The sequence below is a fragment of the Moschus berezovskii genome, chromosome 17 (assembly GCF_049115385.1).
Source record: "Moschus berezovskii isolate FMDL1 chromosome 17, NW_MosBer_1.0, whole genome shotgun sequence".
Lineage (NCBI taxonomy): Eukaryota > Metazoa > Chordata > Mammalia > Artiodactyla > Moschidae > Moschus > Moschus berezovskii.
This window is the reverse complement of record NC_142476.1, coordinates 65,361,486-65,382,369: the sequence shown is the minus strand read 5'-3', so window position 1 is coordinate 65,382,369 and position 20,884 is coordinate 65,361,486. Positions and strand designations below refer to the sequence as shown.

The 20,884-nt window shown below is 50.1% G+C and overlaps 1 protein-coding gene across 1 annotated transcript in view; it reads left to right on the top strand.

Moving 5' to 3' along the window:
- Positions 1-20,884, top strand: part of CAPN2 (calpain 2) — a 58,812-nt gene that overhangs the window by 12,785 nt on the left and 25,143 nt on the right. Inside the window, exons 3-5 of the mRNA XM_055419829.2 lie at positions 17,743-17,861; positions 18,850-18,983; positions 20,100-20,268. Coding sequence (XP_055275804.1) covers positions 17,743-17,861; positions 18,850-18,983; positions 20,100-20,268 — 422 coding nt within the window. The remainder of the gene's footprint in view (positions 1-17,742; positions 17,862-18,849; positions 18,984-20,099; positions 20,269-20,884) is intronic.

Genomic DNA, 20,884 nt, shown 5'->3' with positions numbered 1-20,884 from the left:
GGAAGTCAGGAAAGTAGACATCCGCTGGCTGGATCCTCCAGGAGGTGAGGAAGGAGCTCTGTGAAGTAGGAATCTAGAAGGAGGGTTGGCTCCACCTCCTCTCCTGTGGGGGCCTGGGGCACAGAGGGATTGAGGAGGACAGCGAGGATGTGGCTGTGGCTGGCAGGAAGGCAAGAGAGAGCTGGAAGGTAACGCTGCTATCAGGGGGTCACCGTGGGGGCCACTCTCACAGGAAGCTAGGAAGCAGAGATGGACAGCAGGCTGTGTCCTCCTGGCACACGGAGCCCAGCCTCCTTCTGGTCTTACACGCAAGCTCGGTGTGCGACAGTGTGCCCCTGAGGCCTTGGCACCCCCGTCCGCCTCCATCCTCCCTTCTTCTCCCTTTCAGAGCTCTCCGCAGGAGCATCAGGCGGAGGGAGGGAGGGAGCACACCTGGTTTGGATCATCTGTTCTTCCTCCAGCTCTGCATGCGGCTCACAGAAGGAGGCTGAAGCCCCATGTTACAGCCAGGGTTGGGATGTGAGCAGAGTGGAGCACCCCACCCCTTCCCCCTCCACTCCCCCTCCTGCCCCTGACAGCACTGATACAATATGACTTGACTGTATGGAAGCGTCATTCTGGTTTGGGGGCAGCCTTTTCTGGGCTGCTTCAGGCAAGGAGGAGTCACAGAAGGGACAGCCCCTTGGGACTCATCTCTCCGGCCCAGGCCCTGGCAGAGTGTACACTTCCTTGGGGAACCCCCACTCCCCACCAGCATCCCAAGTGGGGGCACTATTGTCTCCTTAGGACTTCCTTCCCCTCCATTCCAAAGCTGAGACTCACCAGGCTGCCTCAGCCAAGAGAGATTTCGTCCCGTCAGCAGGGTATCAGGCCTGCTGGAGATTGTTAAATACCAGTGTCTCATTTCATCACTAAATTATGTCCGATTCTTTTGTGACCCCATAGACTATAGCCCACCAGGCTCCTCTGACCATGGGATTTCCCAGACAAGAATACTGGAGTGGATTGCCATTTCCTTCTGCAGGGGATCTTCCTGACCCAGGGAGTGAACCTGCTTTTCTTGCATTGGCAGGTGGATTCTTTACCACTGAGCCACCTGGGAAGCCCATACCAGTGTCTCAATCTTGGGAAGGGTCATGTATCTAGCTGTCACCATGGAAAGCAAAGGAATAAAGTACTACATGGATGAAACGCAAGGCAAGCAGGATTCGAGAGAGAGCAGGGTTTCCTGGCCCCAGCACAGCTGACAGTTGGACTGGGTCATTCCCCATCCCAGGGACTGTCCTGAGTGCTGCAGGCGGCATGGCACGCTCCCAGCCTCTGCCTGCAAGATGCACTGGCACCCCCCTCCCCAAGCATGGCAACCAAAAATGTCCCCAGACAGTGCCAAACGTCCCTTGGGGGTAGAGGGAGCAAAAATGTTCCTGGGGGATACCGTGATAGACCCAGGAAGAGAAGGAGACTAGGGACACATTAAGTACCATGGGGCAGATGGAGGGTAGTCACTAGGCACCCAGGGTGCAATGCCTGTGCTGGGAACTGGTGAAGACTCCACACAGTGCCAGCCACAGTTAGGAGCAGGCGTCACCCTAGGGAAGGAGGAAACGATATGGAGCTGCAGTCAGGGCTGCATTGCTGGGATGTTTGATCCCGTGGGAGAAAAGTTCCAACCCTCCCCTGGGGAGTTGCTGCAGCAAAGGAAGAGATTGGCCCTCCTGCATCTCTGGGATACTCCCCCTGGCAGGGCCATCTATCATCCCAGCTTCCTGGACCAGGCACGTGCAGTGCATCTTGGGTACTGGGGTGCCCCGGGGACCTCAGAGTGACTGGATGTCAGCATCCTCACACTGACATCTGTCCCTGTGGACTCCTCTCTGTTAGTTGGCAGGTGCATCTTACTGCCCCTGGCCAGGCACAGATTTCAGGAAGGTCCTGGTCTCCTTACACCTGTATCTATTGTTTAGCAACCTGCCCCCCACCATCAAAGGCTTGAAACAACAGCAATCATTTTTTCATTCTCTCTTGTGGTTCTGAGGGATGACTGGGCCCAGCCAGGGGACTCTCTCTGGGTCTCCCATGGGGTTGGGGTGGATGGGGCTGGGGGGCACCTGAAGATCCCTTAGCCACAGGTTGGTGTCTAGGCTTGGAGGCTGGTCAGCTGAAGCTCCGGGGTCTCTGCCTCCTGTGTGGTGTCTTTCACGGGGGCTTTAAGGGCGCTCACCCTCTTACACAGAAGTTGTAGAGAGCCCTAGAAGTCAGGAAGCATCCCTTCTGCCATACCTGTTCATCGAGACAGACAGAGGCCCACCAGGTTCAAGGGGAGAACGCAGATTCCACCCCCTGGTGGGGATGGACAAGGTTCCAGAAGAACACGTGAGCCAGAAATATCGAGGCTCCCATTTTTGGAAGATGCCACGGTCCCTCCCCTTTCATAATGGCCTTGTCGTTCCTTCACCACAGTGATGACCCAAGGCTGCTCGGACACCAGCCCGTCGTGGTTAGGGCGGGTGTGTTCTCTGGGGCTTCCCAGTGTGCAGGGTGGAGGGGGACTGAGCTGGCTGGGCTGGTGCTCCCAGTTTCTGAACTCCTTTCACCCACCAAGCTTTCCTGGGACACCCCGCCCAGCCCCAAGACCCTCTCTGCTTCCATTCAGCCAGCTTTACTGGGTGCCCATGACAGGAAGATCAGTGGACTGGGCTTTAGGCAAAAGAAAACAAACAGCAACAACAAAAACCATCCCAGTCCTTTCTCTACACCGGACTCTTCTTGTGTCTGCCTCTCCCCACTCCCCCACCGCCACTTTCCCCCCATCCATCCAGCCCTCTCTGTTCTGCGTCCTTACTTTCTCTCCAGGGCTTCCTTGCTGGCTCAGCTGGTAAGGAATTTGCCTGCAATACAGGAGACCCGGGTTCGATCCTTGGGTCCTTCTTCCCCAGCAGCGAGAAGCCCTTTCTGGAAGGTGCAAGTGTTATATTCTTGTGCCTGGAGGGTCTGTGCAGAAGAAGAAAGGGTGAAAAGGAACCTCAGTTTAAATTCCTTCGGGGGTCAGTTCAGACTCTGCAGGAGTATAACCCATGTCCAGCCTCCATCCTCCCAGCATCCTCACTGCGGCTCTGCCCTGCTTTTCACACTCCTGGAAGGTGCCACACACCCCCAAACCTTTCGGTATCTGCACTGGACTTTGCCTCTCCCTGCAAGTTCTTCCCGCCCCACCTCCACTCCCTCTCAGGACCAGTCTAAGCTGCCCTCCTCAAGCCCCACCCCCCTACAGCCATGTGCCCTATTTGGACTTGAGGCTTTATGTTCACCTCCCCCCACACCCATCTCTTCTACTCCGTCTTCTTTGATCATCATCCCCCTTGCTGTCTGATGAACCCTGGAGAGGAAGCTCTATCCTTCTCTAGACCTGGTCAGGAGGGACCATGGGAACAGGGAGTTTAAGCCCAGATGGGAGGAAAAGAAGAGGCACGTATGCAGGGTCAGTGCAAGGACAGGTGCTCAGAGGCACCGGTCTGGCCAAAAAGCAGCAGCAAGGGGCACTGAGACGGAGAGGGCCCTGGGAGGCTGGCCCTGGCCTTCGGGTTCTGTCTCTTTCTCTGAGCTGTCTGTTGCTTCACGGAGCACGTGCTCCATGGCAACAGGGTCCCAGCCCCTCGCAGAGCTGCCATCCTCCTGGGACCGTCAGCAGGCACCTCTCCCTAGAGTAATAGACCTGCCACGGGACAGGTGAGCCGGCATCTCCCAGCTTCTCTGCTCCACTTTCCTGTGGTTGGAGGGAAGACAATGATGGCGGGAGAGAAAGGAGGAGAAGGCGTAAACAAATAGCATGCTCCGCTCTTTGAAAAATTTCCAGCAGCTGCAAATAACAATCCTCGTCACCGTTCCACTCCCTGCAACGGGCCCCAGGCGGCCTGGCCAGTGCTCAACGCTGACCCTCGGGACCAGACACAGAGGCCCGGGGAGCAAGGCTCTGGAAATTTACCCACATGGCTCTGCACGTATTTACCTTTGCAGAAGAGGGCTCCAGAGCTTAAAGGAGCCATTCACGAGGGCTGCCTGGGGGTGCTGTGTGCTCAGAGGGTGGGGGTTTGGGTGCGGCCGAGTATGCGCCATGGAGGGAAGCCTGTGTGTACACGGTCACTGTCAGTGAGGCTGTGGAGGAGCCAGAGGAGGGCAGTCTGGCTAGGGACAGTTAGACCTTTATTCAGGTGCCCAAGTCCGGAAGGGCGAGGCAGCTGAGCTTAACAGCCAAAATCCTGCTCAGACCTCCCTTTCCCAACAAATTAGAAGGGGAGCGAGGGGGAAGTTTGAACTTGCAGGGAATTCCCTGGGGCCCCTTGAGAAAAAGTGGCCTAAGTGATCTCGGCAGGTGCCCGAGGGTAGGCCAGAGAGAAGACACGAAGTAGTCATTGAACAAGTGAAGAAATTAAAGCTAACACATGCATCCTCTTCTGTAGGCATAAAGGTAGTAGTTTTGTGCGGAAAACGCCTGGGAAAGACATGCAGGGAGAGAAAGAGATTATCAAACTGCAGACACAGGAGGAGGCTCCTGGGTTCTGCGAGGGGACAGAGCAAAGACCACCAACCAGCCTCAGCCCAGGGGAGAGGTACTCAGTCCCTGGTCCTGCGCTGGGAGTAGGGAGGGACAGTTGCCACAGTTCCAGGCTAGGCGGGGGTGGGGGTGAAGGTGAGTGGTGGTGGTTGAGTCAATAAGTTGCCTCCGACTCTTGTGACCCCATGGACTAGCCCAAGCCCACCAGGCTCTTCTGTCCATGGGATTTCCCAGGCAAGAATGCTGGAATGGGTTGCCATTTCCTTCCCTAGGGGGTCTTCCCCACCAAGGGCTCAAACCTGAGTCTCCTGCATTGATAGGCATATTCTCTACGACTGAGCCACAGGGGATCTCTCTGTCTTTCTGGGGTTTTGAGTGAGTGCATTTGGATGCACACCCGCATCAGTGCTCATCCTTCATCTTTATTTACACATCCTCCCCTCCCCTCTTACTTTGGACGAGTTGGCAGGGGCTCACAACGATGAGACAGGCCCTACATGCACTAGTAGTCCCATTCCTTCCCTTCTCACCCCCTCCTCCTCCCCACCCTGGGGGCTCCCCTCCCTCCTCACGCCCACCTTCCTGCACCACCCCCATCCTGAGCTGTCACCCTTTCCGAAACAGGGCAGCCCGCTGTGGCCAACGTTCAGTGCATAACGCATCCTCAGTCAAGACTCCACCTCTTCCAGGCCTCAGGTTTCTCTGCTATAATGTTAGAAGATTAAAAACAGCCAATACCTAGAGACAGTGTTCCAAATGCTTATTTTCTTGCATTTAATTCTCAGCTCGAGACAGTTTCCTATTATGAAGCCCATTTATACGTGAGAAAACAGGCACAGAGAGAATAGTATACTGCCCCCAGTCAGAGCCAGGATTTGAGCTCTGTGTCAGCTCTGGTGTTTTTTAACTTTTGGGGTATAAAATGGGGGTGAAACCTGACTCCTCCTTAGAAAATACACGTGTTTGCCTACAGGCAAAATGTGCACACTGTGTCCCTGGGTTACAGATCTCTGAAACCCATCCAGGAACCCTAGTTTCCCTTTTCCATCTGATCCTAACAACCCTTTGAGGGTATGTCTGTCTTTTACCCACCTCACAGCTGAGAAAACATGCTCTCAGAGAAATCAAGAAAGGTGTCCGAGATCACAGTCTTAAGTGGCGGGGTCAGGATTCATATCCAGATCTGCCCTCCCAGCTTGATCCAGGGGGTCTTTCCCTTCTGGTTTGGGGATTGCCTGGGGGGACTGTGGGCGCCCATGGAGCCCCTTCCTTGTGTCTGGTGGCCGGGGCTCTTCTAACCTCCCGGGTGGGCGAACCATCAACCCACGCTGACTTGGGCCCCATCAGCCTGGGTGCTGCCGCCCCAAGGTTCTCCTCCAGCAGGCCAGCACTCCCAGATGGCAGGCACCCTGCCTGTGGGTTTGTGCACCTCCTTTTAGCTGCAGAGCAGGCCCCTAGGACATCATGGAGCCAACTTGTAGAGGAAGTTTTGCTGGAAGGACAATCCCTAGGGCCTGGGTTGGAGGAGAAAACCCGGCCAAAGGGGACTGACAGGGCAGCCAAGAGCCAGCCTCTGAGGAACCCCGAGAGGGTGGAGTTGGCGTGGAGGTTTCCTGGTGCTGGAGGCAAAAAGGGGTGTGGGAAGGTGAGGAAATGCGGTGCAAGGCAAGATGAGGGGCCAGTGAAGCAGTTCTTTGAGAAAACAGGCATGAACACAACCTCCAGTGAGTGAGACACGCCTGTTACAGGGATCCAGAGTTCCCCACTGGGCAGGGCAGGGCCCGCCTGCGTCCAAAATCAAGGGGCAAGTCTGGCTTGAGGCCCTGGATCCCCTCCCCCGGGTGATTTCCCTTCTATCCTGCTTTCCACTTGCCCCCCACCCCCCAACCTGCTCCAGATTCCCAGAATACTGCCTGTCTCATCCCCCCACTGACCTCAGTCATTTTTACATGAGGGCATTTGAATCCACAGTTCCCTTTCCCAGGGGCACTTCCATTCTAGGTCCCCTCTCCATGCGGGGTGAGGACTGTCCCTTCCCGGGAGTTAAGTCTGGATGTGGTGCCGGTGTTGGGAGGAAGGGCCGGCAAGCCCCTGCTTGACCAGGCTGTTGCGCACCAGATGAGCTTTAAGGGTGCAAAGCAGAACAGAAAATCCCCCAGCTCCCCTCCCCAGCCTTACAGGCCTGGACTGGCTGAATGTCTGCCAGGACTGAAAAGAGAAGCAGAAGATGAGCTGGGTGTTGGGGGAGCCCGGATGTTGGAATAGCTGATCTGTCCAGCCTGTGGTCAGGCTTTGGTGTGATTTGGGAACCTCTGGGCAGGACCCTGTCTGCTGCCTCAGGGATAGACTTGGCCAGGAGCTGCCTGCTGAAAGGAAATGTCACCGGCAGCCAGGGAAGTCAGGGACCTGTAGTGATCCAGCTCTGACACTTGTCCCTGCTTATGTTCAGGGCTCAGGACAGGCCAAGGCAGGATCAGGCTCCCAGGATGAGAAAGGCAGAAGTGAGGTGGTGAGTCAGAATGTGTTGGTATTTAGATATACCATGCCTCATTCCTCAGAAATTTTTTTGGCTTTACCCCCCACCCCAAAAGCATACATATATACATGTTTGTGTGTGTGTGTGTGTGTGTCTTACAGCAAAACAATTAGTTCTAAAGTATGTGTGCTTGAGTTCAGTCGTGTCCAACTCTTGACCCCATGGACTGCAGCCTGCCAGGCTCCTCTGTCCATGGGATTCTCCAGGCAAGAATACTGGAGTGGGTTGCCATTTCCTCCTCCAGGAGATCTTTCCTGACCCAGGGATCAAACTCGCATCTCCTGCGTCTCCTGCATTGCAGGCAGGTACTTTACCCCTGAGTCATCCAGGCCCTGCTTTGGGGAGGTCACCATGTATAATTATTGAAAGACTCTGAATGTCTCCACAGTTGACCTAGTTAGTTTTGCATTTCCCAAACTTATATGACCACCGAACACATTTCTGAAGGAACATCTGTTAACCTGAGAAACTAGTTCCTGCAGAACACACTTTGGAGGACACGGCAATAAGTGACTTGATTGACTGTTCTTATTGACTGTGCTGTGCTTAGTCGCTCAGTCACGTCTGACTCTTTGCAACCCCACAGACTGCAGCCTGCCAGGCTCCTCTGTCTATAGGGATTCTCTACCCAAGAATACTGAAGTGGCTTGCCATGCCCTCCTCCAGGGTTCTTATTGACTATGGAGCAATTATTACAGAAGACTTCTGCCAAAAATAATTTTCATTTAGAGTAATTGATATTAAGCTTCATTTTTTTTTCACTAAAAGTATTAACCTAACCAATTATCTACTGAGGGCAATTAACTAGAGTTTATGGTAATAAAACCACAAAGAAATGGCAACCCACTCCAGTGTTCTTGCCTGGAGAATCCCAGGGATGGGGGAGCCTGGTGGGCTGCCATCTATGGGGTCGCACAGAGTCAGACACGACTGAAGCGACTTAACAGCAGCAAGCTTATAGAAGAACACGTTTCTCTTCTAGACAATCATCCAAAAATAACTTCAGATTGTGAAGATAGGCTTAGAAATGGGAGGCCAATACGGTGTGCCCCCATTTTCTCTTTTTCCTCTTTTTGTTGTTGCTGTTTTGTACTTGCTTTGTTTCACATAGCACATCTTGGGGATCATTCTGTATCAACAGGGAGCATCTTGATTCCTTATTCTGCTGCATAGGCTATCATTGGAGAAAGACAGTAGTTTGTTTCACCTTTCCTCTGTGGATGGACATTGACCTTGTTTCAGACTTTTCTGTTGCAGCGAGTGCTACAGTTAAATAAACTTGTACATACATCATTTCTCATGTGAGAATGTCTGTAGGGAGATGACTACATATGGAATTACTGGAGCACATCGACAATAGCTTCAAACTGCCTTTGTCAGGACTAAGGGTGTACATTCCCCCACAACCTCTCCAGATCATCACGCTTTGACCTTGGCAATCCCAAGGGTGGAAATGGTATCTCAGTGTAGTTTTACTTTATGTTTCCTCTATGATGAGTGAGGGTAAGTGCCTTTTAATATGTTTAAGAGCCATTGTTTCCTTTTCCCATTGACTCTGTTGATGTCATTGTCCATTTTTCTATTGAGCTTTCATTTTTTTCTTGTTAAATACGGAGATGTATACATAACTTTTGGTCTGGGATCTGAGTAACAGATATTTTTCCCTGTTATTTTTTAGTTTGACTTTGCTTATTGTGATTTGTTTACCATGTAGTTTTTTTTTTTTACTTTAATGTAGTTAATTTTATCATTTAAAAATTTTATGGCTGTTAAACCTGGAAAATCTCATGGACAGAGGAGCCTGGAAGGCTGCAGTCCATGGGGTCACTGAGGGTCGGCTTCACTTTCATTTTTCACTTTCATGCATTGGAGAAGGAAATGGCAACCCACTCCAGTGTTCTTGCCTGGAGAATCCCAGGGACAGGGGAGCCTGGTGGGCTGCAGTCTGTGGGGTCGCACAGAGTCGGACACGACTGAAGTGACTTAGCAGCAGCAGCAGCATGGCTGCTAAAATCCATTAGCAGCAACCTTACTCAGCGGACTAATTTAAAAGCTGTTGTGGGCTTCCCTGGTGGTTCAGTGGTAAAGAATCCACCTGCCAGTGCAGGAGACACGGGTTCCTTCCCTGATCGGGGGAGATCTCTTGCGCCTTGGAACGACCAAGTCCATGTGCCACAACTCCTGAGCCCACGGGCAGCACCTACTGAAGTGAGCTTGCCTTGGGGCCTGTGCTCTGCAGCAGGAGAGGCCCCACAGGGAGAGGCCTGCACACCACAACCGAGGCGTAGCCCCCCACGCGTCGGAACTACAGCAAGGCCTGCACGCAGCAGTGGAGACCTAGCACAGCCGAAAGTAAATAAATAAAACCTGTTTAACCCTGGACTGTCTACATGAAATAAAAAGACCCGAAGACTACTTCTTAAAAGATTTTATGACTTCTAGGTTGTAATTTAGTGATATCTCCACTCTAAGGTTATAAAAGAATTTTCCCATTATCTCTTATAGAATATATGGATTTATAAAAATATTATAATGCTATCATAGTGTGAATTTGTATTAAAACATAACAGTATATCATATAAATACATGAAGAATCAATATGTCAATAATACAAATGGCTAGATTTATCATATTGTAAATGTATTAAAACATAACAGTATGTCGCATAAATACATAAGCAAAAATATGTAGATAATACAAATGGCTAGATTTATAATATTTACATATAATATATAAAAATATAAAGTATATAATTAAGATATACAATATTATATTTATATATAAATGCTATTCCATTTAGAATTTATTCCCATGACAAGATGAGCTATAATTTGATTTTTTTTCTAGGTGGGTACTCAGTTGTTCCAATTTCATTTGTGAATAATTTATCTTTACTAAATTCCTATGTTTGGAACTATTTCTGGACTTTCTCTTCAGTGCCATTTATATATCTCTGTATGTTCATGCACAAGTTCTGTACTATTTTATTTATTATGTGTGTGTTTTAATAGCTAATAGATATTTAGATTTTTTGCTGGCTAGGCTTCATGTTTATTTTTTCCCAGTAAATTTTAGAATCAGCTGTGTTCCGATTTTTTAAAAATCCTCTTGCTATTTTTATTGGGATTGCATTAGATTTATAGACTGGCTTAACAGGAAGTAGCAATTTTATGATGATGAATTTTTCTAGCCAAGAATGTGGGCCACAGTTTAAATGGAGTAAATGATTGTCTATAGCTCTCCAGGCAGGATGATGCCCTTGGAGTTAATTCTAAGGGTGAACAGCTGGTGGAGGACAGATCACACTAGTCAGGAAAGCTTTGAACACTATTGGACATAAACAGCCTGGCTGGACGCCTCTGCAATGAGGAGGCATGACCATCCCTCCCAGGACTCCTAGATGGCGCTGGTGGTAAAGAACCTGCCTGCTGCTGCTGCTGCTAAGTCGCTTCAGTCGTGTCTGACTCTGTGCGACCCCATAGACGGCAGCCCACCAGGCTGCCCCGTCCCTGGGATTCTCCAGGCAAGAACACTGGAGTCGGTTGCCATTTCCTTCTCCTATGCATGCAAGTGAAAAGTGAAAGTGAAGTCGCTCAGTCGTGTCCGACTCGTAGCGACCCCATGGACTGTGGCCTACCAGGCTCCTCCATCCATGGGATTTTCCAGGCAAGAGTACTGGAGTAGCTTGCCATTGCCTTCTCTGAAAGAACCTGCCTACCAGAAAGAAAAACACCACAGTATATTAACACATATATATGGAATTTAGAAAGATGGTAATGATGACCCTATGTGCGAGAAAGCGAAAGAGACACAGATGTAAAGAACAGACTTCTGGACTCGGTGGGAGAAGGCGAGGGTGGGATGATCTGAGAGAATAGCATTGGAACATGTATATTATCATATGTGAAATAGATCGCCAGTCCAGGTTCGATGCTTGAGACAGGGTGCTCAGGGCTGGTGTACTGGGATGACCCTGAGGGATGGGATGGGGAGGGAGGTGGGACTGGGGTTCAGGATGGGGAACACATGTACACCCATGGCTGATTCATGTGAACGTATAGCAAAAACCACTACAATATTGTAAATTAACTAGCCTCCAATCAAAACTTTAAAATAAAGAACCTGCCTGCCAATACAGGAAATGCAAGAGACATGGGTTCAATCCCTGGGTCAGGAAGATCCCCTGGAGGAGGAAATGGTAACCCACTCCAGTACTCTTGCCTAGAAAATTCCATGGGCAGAGGAGCCTGGCGGGCTACACTCCATGGGGTCACAAAGAGTCACACACGACTGAGCTATTTTCACTTTCAAAGTCTCTTATAGACATATAAACATCTATGGAAGTACACACTGGATCTTTCTTTTTCAAGTCCCATCCATGTGGCAACATTCCAGGAGAGGCTTTGGTCACTGGCAGGCATCCTCTCAAACCAGTTAGAACCACAGATGGGCTGGAGCCTCAGAGGTCAGTGGGTCATCTGGCCTGGCCTGTACCGGCCAGCCTGGTTTTACCCAGACCCCAGTGTGGCCGACCCAAACAGGCTGTGCCAGGAGGAGACTCCAGTGACTCCTCTCCACCCTGCTCACCTCTGCAGGAGCAGGTCACCATGGGGTTACCCAGAGCAGATGGGTTTTTTTAAACCATTGTAGGATGGGTAGATTCTGACCGTGGTAGGGGGAACCCTCAGCCAGGAGGGGTGACACTGAGGTTGCAGCTGATGAGGATGTAGAACAGGTTTCTATGTGGGGAGAAAACCCTCAGGCAGGTGTGGCTGTCCAGGTGGAGCAAGCAGGAAACCAGAAAGAAAAAACACTGTGCAGCCCAAATGCTGAAACATAATGAGTCACCTCTCAAGGACAAAAGCCCCCAGGACCATGTCCTGTGAACTAAGTGAATTAGAAATTGACACCTATTTGCCAAGGAGACTGTTCCAATTATGCATTAACAGTGTGTGCTTTGCTCAGACAGACCTGACAGCCAGCCATTCATTAGCTGGGACCTTGGGGTGAGCCACCCAATCTCCTTACAGAAGGTGGTAATAGTACCCACCTATATCAAATGGTTTTGTTTTGGTTTTTAGCTTTTTTTTTTTCTTAGTTGCATTGGGTCTTCATTGCTGTGTGAGGGTCTTCTCTAGTTGCGCTGCATGGGCTTCTCCTTGTGATGGGTTCTCTTGTTGCAGAGAATGGATTCTAGAGTGAAAGTTTCAGCAGCTGTGGCTGGGCTTAATTGCCTCACAGCATGTAGGATCTTCCTGGCCCAGGGATCAAATCCATGTCCCCCACACTGGCAGGCAGGTTCTTAACCACTGGACCAACAGGAAAGTCCCTCTCAAATTGTTTTGTGGCAACTTCATGATACTTTCAAGTAAAAAAAAAAAGCCACACAACCTAAATGTTGTGAGTTAAGTTTTATTCGGGAACGTTACTGAGGACTGTAGTCTGGGAGACAGCCTCTCAGTTAGTTCTGAGGAATCATTCCAGAGACATAAGGGAGGATATGCAGGATATATAGAGGGTTTGCTGAAAAACAAAAACAAAACATGGATTTGAACATTAAAATATTATTGCTAATCATAAAAAACAGACTCTCAAGTTAATGATTTCAGTGCTTTTCTATGTATGAGAAGATGCAAGAGTCTGGGCTCACTGAAGTTACTCCTTAGATATGCATCTTAACTGTCTAGGACCGGTGTCCCAGTTTTCTTCATCCTGACTTTCCCTCAGGGCTCACTGTCAGGGCCGCTGCAGTGACTGATGGTTTGACGGCAACAACATTTTTTGTTTACTGAAGTGACAGGTGATACTTTTTTTGCTCACAGTACATGTAAAGCATTTTAGCACAAGGCCTGGCACATAGTAAGTCTGCATGAGTGTAGACTGCTATAACCATTGTTTTCAGATTTTGTTACTTTGTTACTTATGTGAACAGATATTAAATAAACTTTAAAAACAGGTTTTGATGAGGGTCATTCTAATGAGGTGGATGAACCTAGAACCTATTATACAGAGTGAAGTGAGTCAGAAAGAGAAAGATAAATACCGTTTTCTAACACATATACGGAATCTAGAAAAATGGTCCTGAAGAATTTATTTACAGGGCAATAGTGAAGAAACAGACGTAGAAAATAGACTTATGGACATGGGGAGAGGGGAGGAGAGGGTGAGATGTATGGAAAGAGTAACATGGAAACTTACATTACCATATGTAAAATAGAAAGTCAAAGGAAATTTGCTGTATGGCAAAAAAAAAAAAAAAAAAATAGGTTTTGTAAGGGAGCTTCCCACCTTTGTTAAAAATATTTTGCTGCATGTGGTGAGGGATGGAGTTAAGAAATCAGAAGTATAAAATAATATAAAAGTATACTATTACAAAATAGGATTTCAAGTGTTTCTACCTTATTAGAAATAAGACTTAGAGCCACTTATATGTGTGTATATATGAAAAACTTGGAACCTTTGACCATAAAATGCATCTATTGTTTACCCTTGCTTGTGCTATGATCGTAGCGCTAGAGACTTGGTTGTGCAATGACAGGCCATCCGCCTGTTGTCTTAGGGAACTGCATTGCATTGAATAGGTGACATGTTTTAATATTTCTAACCAAGGATTTGGGGATATTAACACACAATATAGGATTTCAAGAAGCTGCTGCTTGTTACCGCTTAGTTTTCGGGTTTTTAAAAAGATGTTTTTGATATGGACCATTTTAAAAGTCTTTATTGAATTCATTACAATATTGTTTCTGTTTTATGTTTTGGCTTTTTGGCCGCAAGGCATGTGGGATCTTATCTCCCCGATCAGGGATTGGACCCACACCTGCTGCATTGGAAGGCAAAGTTTTAACCATTGGACTGCCAGGGAATCCCCTACCATTTAGTTTTAAATCTGAATTGCAGTTGGATTTTCCTAGTGGGTTCTTTCCCTAGTTATAAGAGTCAGATGCTCTTAACCAAAGGAGGTCTTTTGCAAGGTATGTTTTTTAAACAAAACCCAGGGTGTGGATTCAGACGATTTGCATGTAAGACCTGTCAGCTGGGTAGAACACAGACTTCCTGAGCTTCATCCAAAAAAGGTGATTAGTAATACTGTAAGGACGATCATCTCAAAAGATATCTGTAAGGATCAAATAAAATGTAAACCATGATTTTGTAAATTCCAAAATGTCACACAAAATATTAGCTACTTGTTATTTCTCTCATTTCTTTTGGCGGAAGCAAAAGAGTCCAGACTCTGGTCCCTGCTCTGCCCTTTCCAGGACCTGCAACCTCAAGCGAGTAACTTAATCTCTTAAAGTATTTTAAACCTCTAAACTGCCTCTTGGACAGTTTTGTCATCTAGGAAACATTCTAGAATTACAAATCCTAGAATTTATAATCAGAGGAAACAAGTTAGATTGGAATAGGAAAGGATCAAGAAAGCAATCCTCTCTGAAGGGCCAGGGGAGATGAAGTCTTACTCCTCCCAGAGTGACCAGGAAGAACGTTCTAGGACATGAAGGAAGAAAACAGGGAGCCATGAGGCATGGCCACTGATTTCTGGGATGTGGCAAGAGCATCCAGGTCTGGTGGTGAGCAGTAATCTGAGAGAGGTGTGTGGCCAGCACTGACCTAGATGGATGACCCACAAAAAGGGAAAAGGGAAAAAAAAAAAAAGGAAATGGCACCACTACCTGAATCCAGTCCTTAATCCATTCAGCCACTGTCCCCTGAGTAGCAGCATAGTCAGCTGTGATCTCCAGCGCTAAAAAGGAACCGAATGGTCCTGCAGACACACACCAGTGTGATGCCTACACACATGCATCCTCCTGTTGGCACTGAGGGAAACAGAACCAGGAGGGCGTTCAGATGGCCCCTCCAGAGTCAGACAGATAGGGAAGCTCTTTGGAGGATGCTCAGGGATTTTATGGTGGAGCCACAGGAACCATGGGAATAACTGGTCTCAGGACAAATGCCACTGAAATTCCTACCCTTGGCCCCATGTTATCCACAAGGCTGTCTGCCTCCATGTGTTGAGAGACCCAAATCATTTTCCAAGATTCCTAGAAAATCTCAAATAGCCTCAAGAAAGATAGGAATCACAGGCATCTCCAGGTTCTCAAAGAAGGACTAGAGTCAGGAGAAGGTCTGGCTCGGAGGAGGGGGAATAGATTGAAAAGGAGAATCTCTCGACTCTGAGAGCAGCTGACACTTGGTGACGTCATCCTCTCGGACCGATAATATGATAAAGCCTGAGAAAAGGGTGGGTTCTCAGAAAAGACTGAATGTTGTTTGTTATAATGACCATCTTGTTCCTGTCTGGCAGCATATGGAATCAGGCCAGGAAAGCTCCTCTGTGTAGAGTTCCATCCCCACCAATCAGGGGCTCCTCCCCACAGCCAGCAGTAAAACCTCTCAATGCCAAGTTTTGCTGCAAGATCCTATTCTAAGTGTGTCAAAGAGACTCTAGTTTGGTTTATATAAAGATCTAGTTGACCCAAAAGCTGTCTTCTGAGATCTGACAAACACAGCTTCTAAACTCTTCCTTGCAGTGTTTCACAGTTGGCAGTGCATTTAACCTCCTAAGCCTTGTTATCCTGAGCTTTAACATGGAGATGGCAGCCGCAGCATCACAGAGCTTCTTTGAGGAATGAATGAGATGATGAACCTGCATCTCTTAGAACAGTGACTGGCACACAGGAAGGCCTCATAAGTAATGGCTAGTGTCCATGGACCCCTTGCAGTCAAGTGGCAGGAACTTGTAGCCCTGGTTAATGGGTAAGGAAGTAGGGACATGATCAGTTCGTGTAATAGAAGTCCAAATAGATACAGCTTCAGGTACAGTTTGATCCAGGGAACCATCCAGTGATAACACCAGGGCCTGGTTTCTCTCTCCACCTTTCAGCCCCTCTTCCTTTGAGTTGGCTGCAAGATGGCTTCAGCAGCAGTGGACCACACATCATTGTAGAGCCAGTGAAGTAGAAGGAACCTGTCCACTCTCCCCCAAGCCCCAGGAGAGGTCTCCTCATACCTCCCTGGCTCTGGCTGGGTTACAGCTCCTTCCCCGAGCCAACCACTGAAGCCAGGGGACGTGCGGCCTGTGTGCTAGAGACCCACCTACCTCCCACCTGGGGGCAGGGTCCATGCCACCCAAACCTCACAGGCAGGGAGGAGGCAGGGAGGCTTGCTTCTCAGAGGGTCATCGGTGGTGTCAGAAGAGGAACAATGGAAACTACAGAGAACCCACTGCACCCGCCCACCCGAAGGAGCAAAGTGACTTAACTTCCTTTGGTTACTGATTGACTGATTAGGGAGGGGTGGACCTCCTCTTTCCACAGGGTTGTCATGAGCACCCAGAGGCCTCAGAGCTACTCATACAGCATCATTGCTAAAGTGTTAGCAGGACAGTCCAGTTCAAGAACTACCAGGACACCAAACAGTCTGCAGAAATCAGAGATCACAGTGAACTTCAGTGGCAGTTTTAATGTGTGTGTGTGTGCGCGTGCGCACGTGTGCTAGGTTGTGTCCAACTCTTTGCGACCCCATGGACTATAGCCCGCCAGGCTCCCCTGTCCATGGGATTTTCCAGGCAAGAATACTGGAGTGGGTTGCCATTTCCTCCCCCAGGGGACCTTCCTGACCCAGGGATCGAACCCATGTTCGAACCCTGCATTGGCAGACAGATTCTTTAGCACTAGTGCCATGTGGAAGCCCATGACATTTTTAATAGATCTTCCAATTAATAAAAAGAAACCCAGCCATGGAAATCAAACTCATCTGAGCCTATTTCCTGTTATTGTCATGGGAAATTGTAGGAAAGTGCACATTCCTTAAGAAGGGAGTAAACTTCCTCATCCTTGCCCCAGAGCCTCCATCAGTCGGCCCTTTTGTCTCGTGGAAAACATGACCCCTCCCCGACACCAGCTTGCTTCTGACCACGTGAAATGAGTGTGCGCTTTACACACGTGCTCTCGTTACACCTCGTGAATTACCCACGTATCAGAGAGGAGGGCATTGAGACCAAGGCCAGGCTGCCAGACCAACCGCCCATCTGGCTGTCCCCATCCTTACTCCCCATGCATGGTGCCCACACCCCCTGCAGAGGGCTTCATACGTCCTTGTCCATCCTCGAAGACAGCCCAGCGCAAGGTGCCTTCTCAGACTCAGGCTCTTGAATTTGCATCCATCGGGCCACCTGCTGGCCTCTCCTCCCTTGCCTCTACATCCTTTTCCCAGGAGAAGATGCATGATATTCGATCCCTTCCCATCCATTACAATGTTTTCTTCCTGTCACTCAATCTCACCTTTAAAGCCTGTGTTCTCAGCAGCCTCTTCTGCCAGGCTGGCGTCCTCCCTGCACACATGCTCGCTGCTGAGCACCTCCAGCGGACCAAGCACAGAGCCAGCTGTGAGGACACAGTCTAGCCATCACGGAATCTACGTCTTATAGGGAATGAATTCTCCCATCTCCACCCAACTGCTATCACAACAAAAACATCTCTCCCTCAGCAGTCCCCTCAAAGCATCATCCCAGCCTTCCTCCATACCCCTCACATGAGGACCAGCTGGGCCAGGCTGGCCTTGGGCTTCCAGCACCAGAGGCGGTGACGAGCTGTTTAACATCCTCTCGGCCCTGAGACCCCTCTGATGAGAGTTCCTCATGCTCTGTTCACAGGGGACTGCTGGCTGCTGGCCGCCATTGCCTCCCTCACTTTGAATGAAGAAATCTTGGCTCGAGTCGTCCCCTTGGACCAGAGCTTCCAGGAGAACTACGCGGGCATCTTCCACTTCCAGGTAACTTGACAGTTGGCTCCAGCTTCTCGTCAGGGCCTGGTTGTTGTTTAGTTGCTCAGTCGTGTCTGGCTCTCTGCGACCCCGCGGACTGCAGCACGCCAGGCTTCCTTGTCCTTCACTATCTCCCGAGTCTGCTCAAACTCACGTCCATTGAATCAGTGATGCCATCCAACCATCTCATTCCCTTCTCCTCCTGCCTTCAATCTTTCCCAGCATCAGGGTCTTTTCCAGTGAGTCGGCTCTTTGCATCAGGTGGCCAAAGTGCTGGAGCTTCAGCTTCAGCATCAGTCCTTCCAATGAATATTCAGGGTTGATTTCCTGTGGGATTGACTGGATTGATCTTGCAGTCCAAGGGACTCTCAAGAGTCTTCTCCAACACCACAATTCAAACAGGCCCTGAGGGCCAGGATCATGTCCTGGGTACTAGGAGCAAGTATGGAGGTTAGGAATGGATCCTGGGGGCCAGGAGCAGATGCTAGGGGCCGAGAACAATATCCTTTTACTAAGGACACTGAGAAACAGCAGGAAGCTCCCTGGCCTGCCACCGACCTGGGACCCTGTAAGGACAGCAATGGCAAGGAGGGAGGTAGGGCAGGGTTCTCAGGAAGTGGTTCCCAAGTTTTTAAAAAAGTGTGCTATTTAGGATCTGAGACAAAATGTTAAGGTATGGCTCACTGACCTCCTTGTATGCTGGTAAATGAGAAATAGTATTTTTTAAAGTATAAGGTGCAGGGTAAAGGGTGGGAGGGGAGGGTGTTTCCTCGGAGGGAGGGGCAAGCGTGTGTCCTTAGTTTCTCAGTGAGGATGTTCCTGCAGGAAGAGGGCTGGAGGGAGCACCTCTTCCCAGGGTGGGCTCATGGAGCCTACGCCCAGGACCTCCTATGGGAGGAGCCAGGTGCGGCTGAGGCTCGCGGGGTGGGAAGGACCCCCAGGCTGCCACCTGCCACCAGCTCCTTCTCCAGGCCTCCTGTCCCTCCCTGCCCCGCAGTTCTGGCAGTACGGCGAGTGGGTGGACGTGGTGGTGGATGACAGGCTGCCCACCAAGGACGGGGAGCTGCTCTTCGTGCACTCGGCAGAGGGCAGCGAGTTCTGGAGTGCGCTGCTGGAGAAGGCCTACGCCAAGTAAGTGCCCACGCCCTGCCCCCGCCAGCCTGCCCCCAGCTGCTCTGCTTTCTGGAAAAGACAAACTATTCAAGGACGATTTTGAAAAGTCCTATACTACAGAAGGACTACTCTGGACAAAATTGGGCTCGAAATTCGAGGAGATAAAGCACATGGCTATTGCCATTTGTCACCAAATGCACAGGAACACGTCATGGTACTGATCGTGCTGGCCTTGAGGACTTCTGCTTCCTTGGCAGGTCATGTTACATTTTTGTCAGCTAAATGCAGCAACGATTTTTTGCCAAATGGGCAAAACGATCCATTGCAGAGGTATGAAAATTATGGAAATTTGCCCAGAATACATAATACACTGATTAGAAATGGTTTTCCCCAGCCCTCCCAGCTGCATCCCCCACAGGCTGCCTTGTCCAGTGCTCAGCACTGCCTGTTTTCACCAGGAACCCATCCCCTACCCCCAGCCCAACCCCTGTCAGAATGTGCCCGGTCCTGGCCCTGCTGCCTGGGCTCCCTCTGGGAAAATGAGCAGCTCTCAGGAATCAGGAGGATTTCTGTTCCTTCTAGCCCCTACCAGGGAGGAGGGCCAGGAGTCAGATACCAGCTGTGAGAAGCTGGGGCCTGAATTGCTGCTAAGTCTAAGTAGAGTTAGGGAAGCCACAGGACACCAACATTGCAATGAGGGCACCATCAGGAGCGACCAGCACCTCCTAAGACAGTGCCGAGAATGCTCAGGGAAGCTGCTTTCATTACTGAATTGCTGTCCCCTTTTAAGCTATAACCGCCAAACAGCCCATTTAGCAGACCCCTTTCCTGCAGAGATGAATCAAGACAGGATGCAGAGAGAATCAATACGGGAGGTTGGCCAGATAAACATCCAGGTCCTTCCAGCTCTAAGGTTCTATGAGACTTTTCCAAAAACTTCATAAAGTACCAGGCAGTGGTAACCACAGAGACAGTCACCTGCCCTCATGGGCACCCTGAGCTGGAGACAAACCAAGGAGAGACTGAGCAGAGGGTCCCTGGAGTACCCAACAAAGGAGGCCTGAGTTGGGCGGGGCACTTCGGGAAGCGGAAGTTTCAACTCCGGTGGCCACAGTGTCTCTCCCCTTCCCGTAGAATCAATGGGTGTTATGAAGCACTTTCGGGGGGCGCCACCACCGAGGGCTTCGAGGACTTCACTGGAGGCATCGCCGAGTGGTATGAGTTGAGGAAGGCCCCTCCCAACCTGTTCAGGATCATCCAGAAGGCTCTGCAGAAAGGCTCTCTCCTGGGCTGCTCTATCGATGTAAGTCCAGGCCCCTCCCTCCCCAGCAGAATCCTAATCTGTTTTAGTGGAAGTGAGCTTCCAACAGTGACCAAACAGACCCACTGCCCTTACTCCCCGCACAACTAGCCCATCCTTTGTCCACCATATTGCACATCACCTGGAGCCCAGGGTGGCTAGGCAACAGTCAGGCTGGCTGGGGGTACAACTGGTGCCCAAATGGTGACTCCAGTCTCCAGCCGTTCTCTCTCCAGCCCACATACAACCCTCAGCCTCCTGTGACTCACCACTCAGATCACAGCTTCTGTGAGAGTCCCCTGCCCTCTGCTGGGCCTGAGAGCAGCACCACCCCATTCACCTTCGGTCCACCTGCAGGGCCTGTGCCCAGAGCCCAGCAGTCTCCCTGCAACTGGTGCAGGGTTAGCAGACCTGTAGGAAGACTTTAGGAGGCAGAGGGAGAAAGTATCCCCTCCTGTTAGCCTTGCTGGCACACCTCGCCAGAGGAAGGGAGGTGGATGCGATATCCTGTCTGCAAGGAGCCGCCAGGCTTTGCCTGTGCCCAGGGGCCCAGCCCTGTCCTAACCAGGAGGAGCTGGTTGCTCTGGGATCAGGCATAAGAAGCCTGGTTCTGGGGTGC